A 1,125-nucleotide genomic window follows, 5' to 3' on the forward strand; every position below is an offset into this window, starting at 1 on the left:
GAGGCGATAATCAGTGCACATCTTATGGAAGAGCGAGTTCTTTTAGTGGAGGGAAAGAAAAGACAAAAAACAAAAAGCACGACAACTGTTTGGCAAACTGATGCAAAATATTTATTTCCAAGTTATTAGCTGCTGTGCTGACATCGCCTCACATACAGGTAACCAGTTTTTTTTCTTTAATCTGTAAATAATGTTATCAAAATAATTTTCTGAAATCTTCCCCAGAGAATGGTCATCAACCCCCCAAAATCTCAATTTTATTTTACAATCCACCCTGAATGTCAAGGCTTAGAAGAGAGAAAAAACAACAAAAGGATTATTTCCTCTGAATATTCAACAGATGCAAAAATTATTCCCAAAGCTAGATTTGCTCCATAGCACCTGCCATAACTAGCGCTGCGTCCAGCTACCATTGCTACTGCAGCGACCTTGATTAAAAGAGGAGTTTCCCCCACAGTGGCTGATTTGTTTCTTTTAGTGGGTTAAATTTAAATCGAACATTGTTAGAAGCTTTTCCATCTGCAGTCAGGTGGGTGCTGAACTCCGCTGAAAATGAAAATAAAATAAAAATTGAAATCCCTCAGTCTCTGTAACTTGCAAAATTTGGGTTTGTGCTCCTGGGAAGCAGATAGGACAAAATGTGCCGCCTCCCTAACAGCAGCTGGTTTGCCAAAACTGGGGGTGTCCGTCCACAAAGGGATCATCTCCCAGAACATTTTACTCTGCATGTGGGCCAAACAAGGCGATTTTGTCTCTTAAAGGATCAGGATTCATCGTCTGAAGTGTCTGAGCTGCTGGAGTCCGTCTCAGAGAACCGGCTTGGGTCCAGGGTCAGAGGTTCACGCCAAGCAAACAGAGAAGATTTTCGGGGTTGTCTGAGGAAGCCATTTTGTCTCACACCATGTCTTTTTAGCTGTTAAAATAAATAAACATATAATTAATCTAATGAAGTCTAATGTTTAGGACTAAGAAATGGCAACAGAAAGCTCTGACCAGTCCCCTGGTCCATCTGCTATAGCCCTGCCATTTCCTCCCTCCTATCTCATCCAATTCCGGGGTACATGACTACACCAGCAAAACCCTGCTCTTTAATTGGCTGGGGGTGTGTGTTCACCTGCAGGAGAA

At 42.1% G+C, this 1,125-nt stretch overlaps 1 protein-coding gene across 1 annotated transcript in view; it reads right to left on the bottom strand.

Annotated features, from left to right (window-relative positions):
• Positions 1–88: 88 nt before the first annotated feature.
• Positions 89–1,125, bottom strand: part of GPBP1L1 (GC-rich promoter binding protein 1 like 1) — a gene marked incomplete at its 5' end in the record, with an annotated part of 7,861 nt that continues 6,824 nt past the window's right edge. Inside the window, 1 exon segment of the mRNA XM_072419305.1 lies at positions 89–913. Within this exon segment, the coding sequence (XP_072275406.1) occupies positions 764–913 (150 nt within the window).

Source organism: Pyxicephalus adspersus, chromosome 8 (genome assembly GCF_032062135.1).
Source record: "Pyxicephalus adspersus chromosome 8, UCB_Pads_2.0, whole genome shotgun sequence".
NCBI lineage: Eukaryota > Metazoa > Chordata > Amphibia > Anura > Pyxicephalidae > Pyxicephalus > Pyxicephalus adspersus.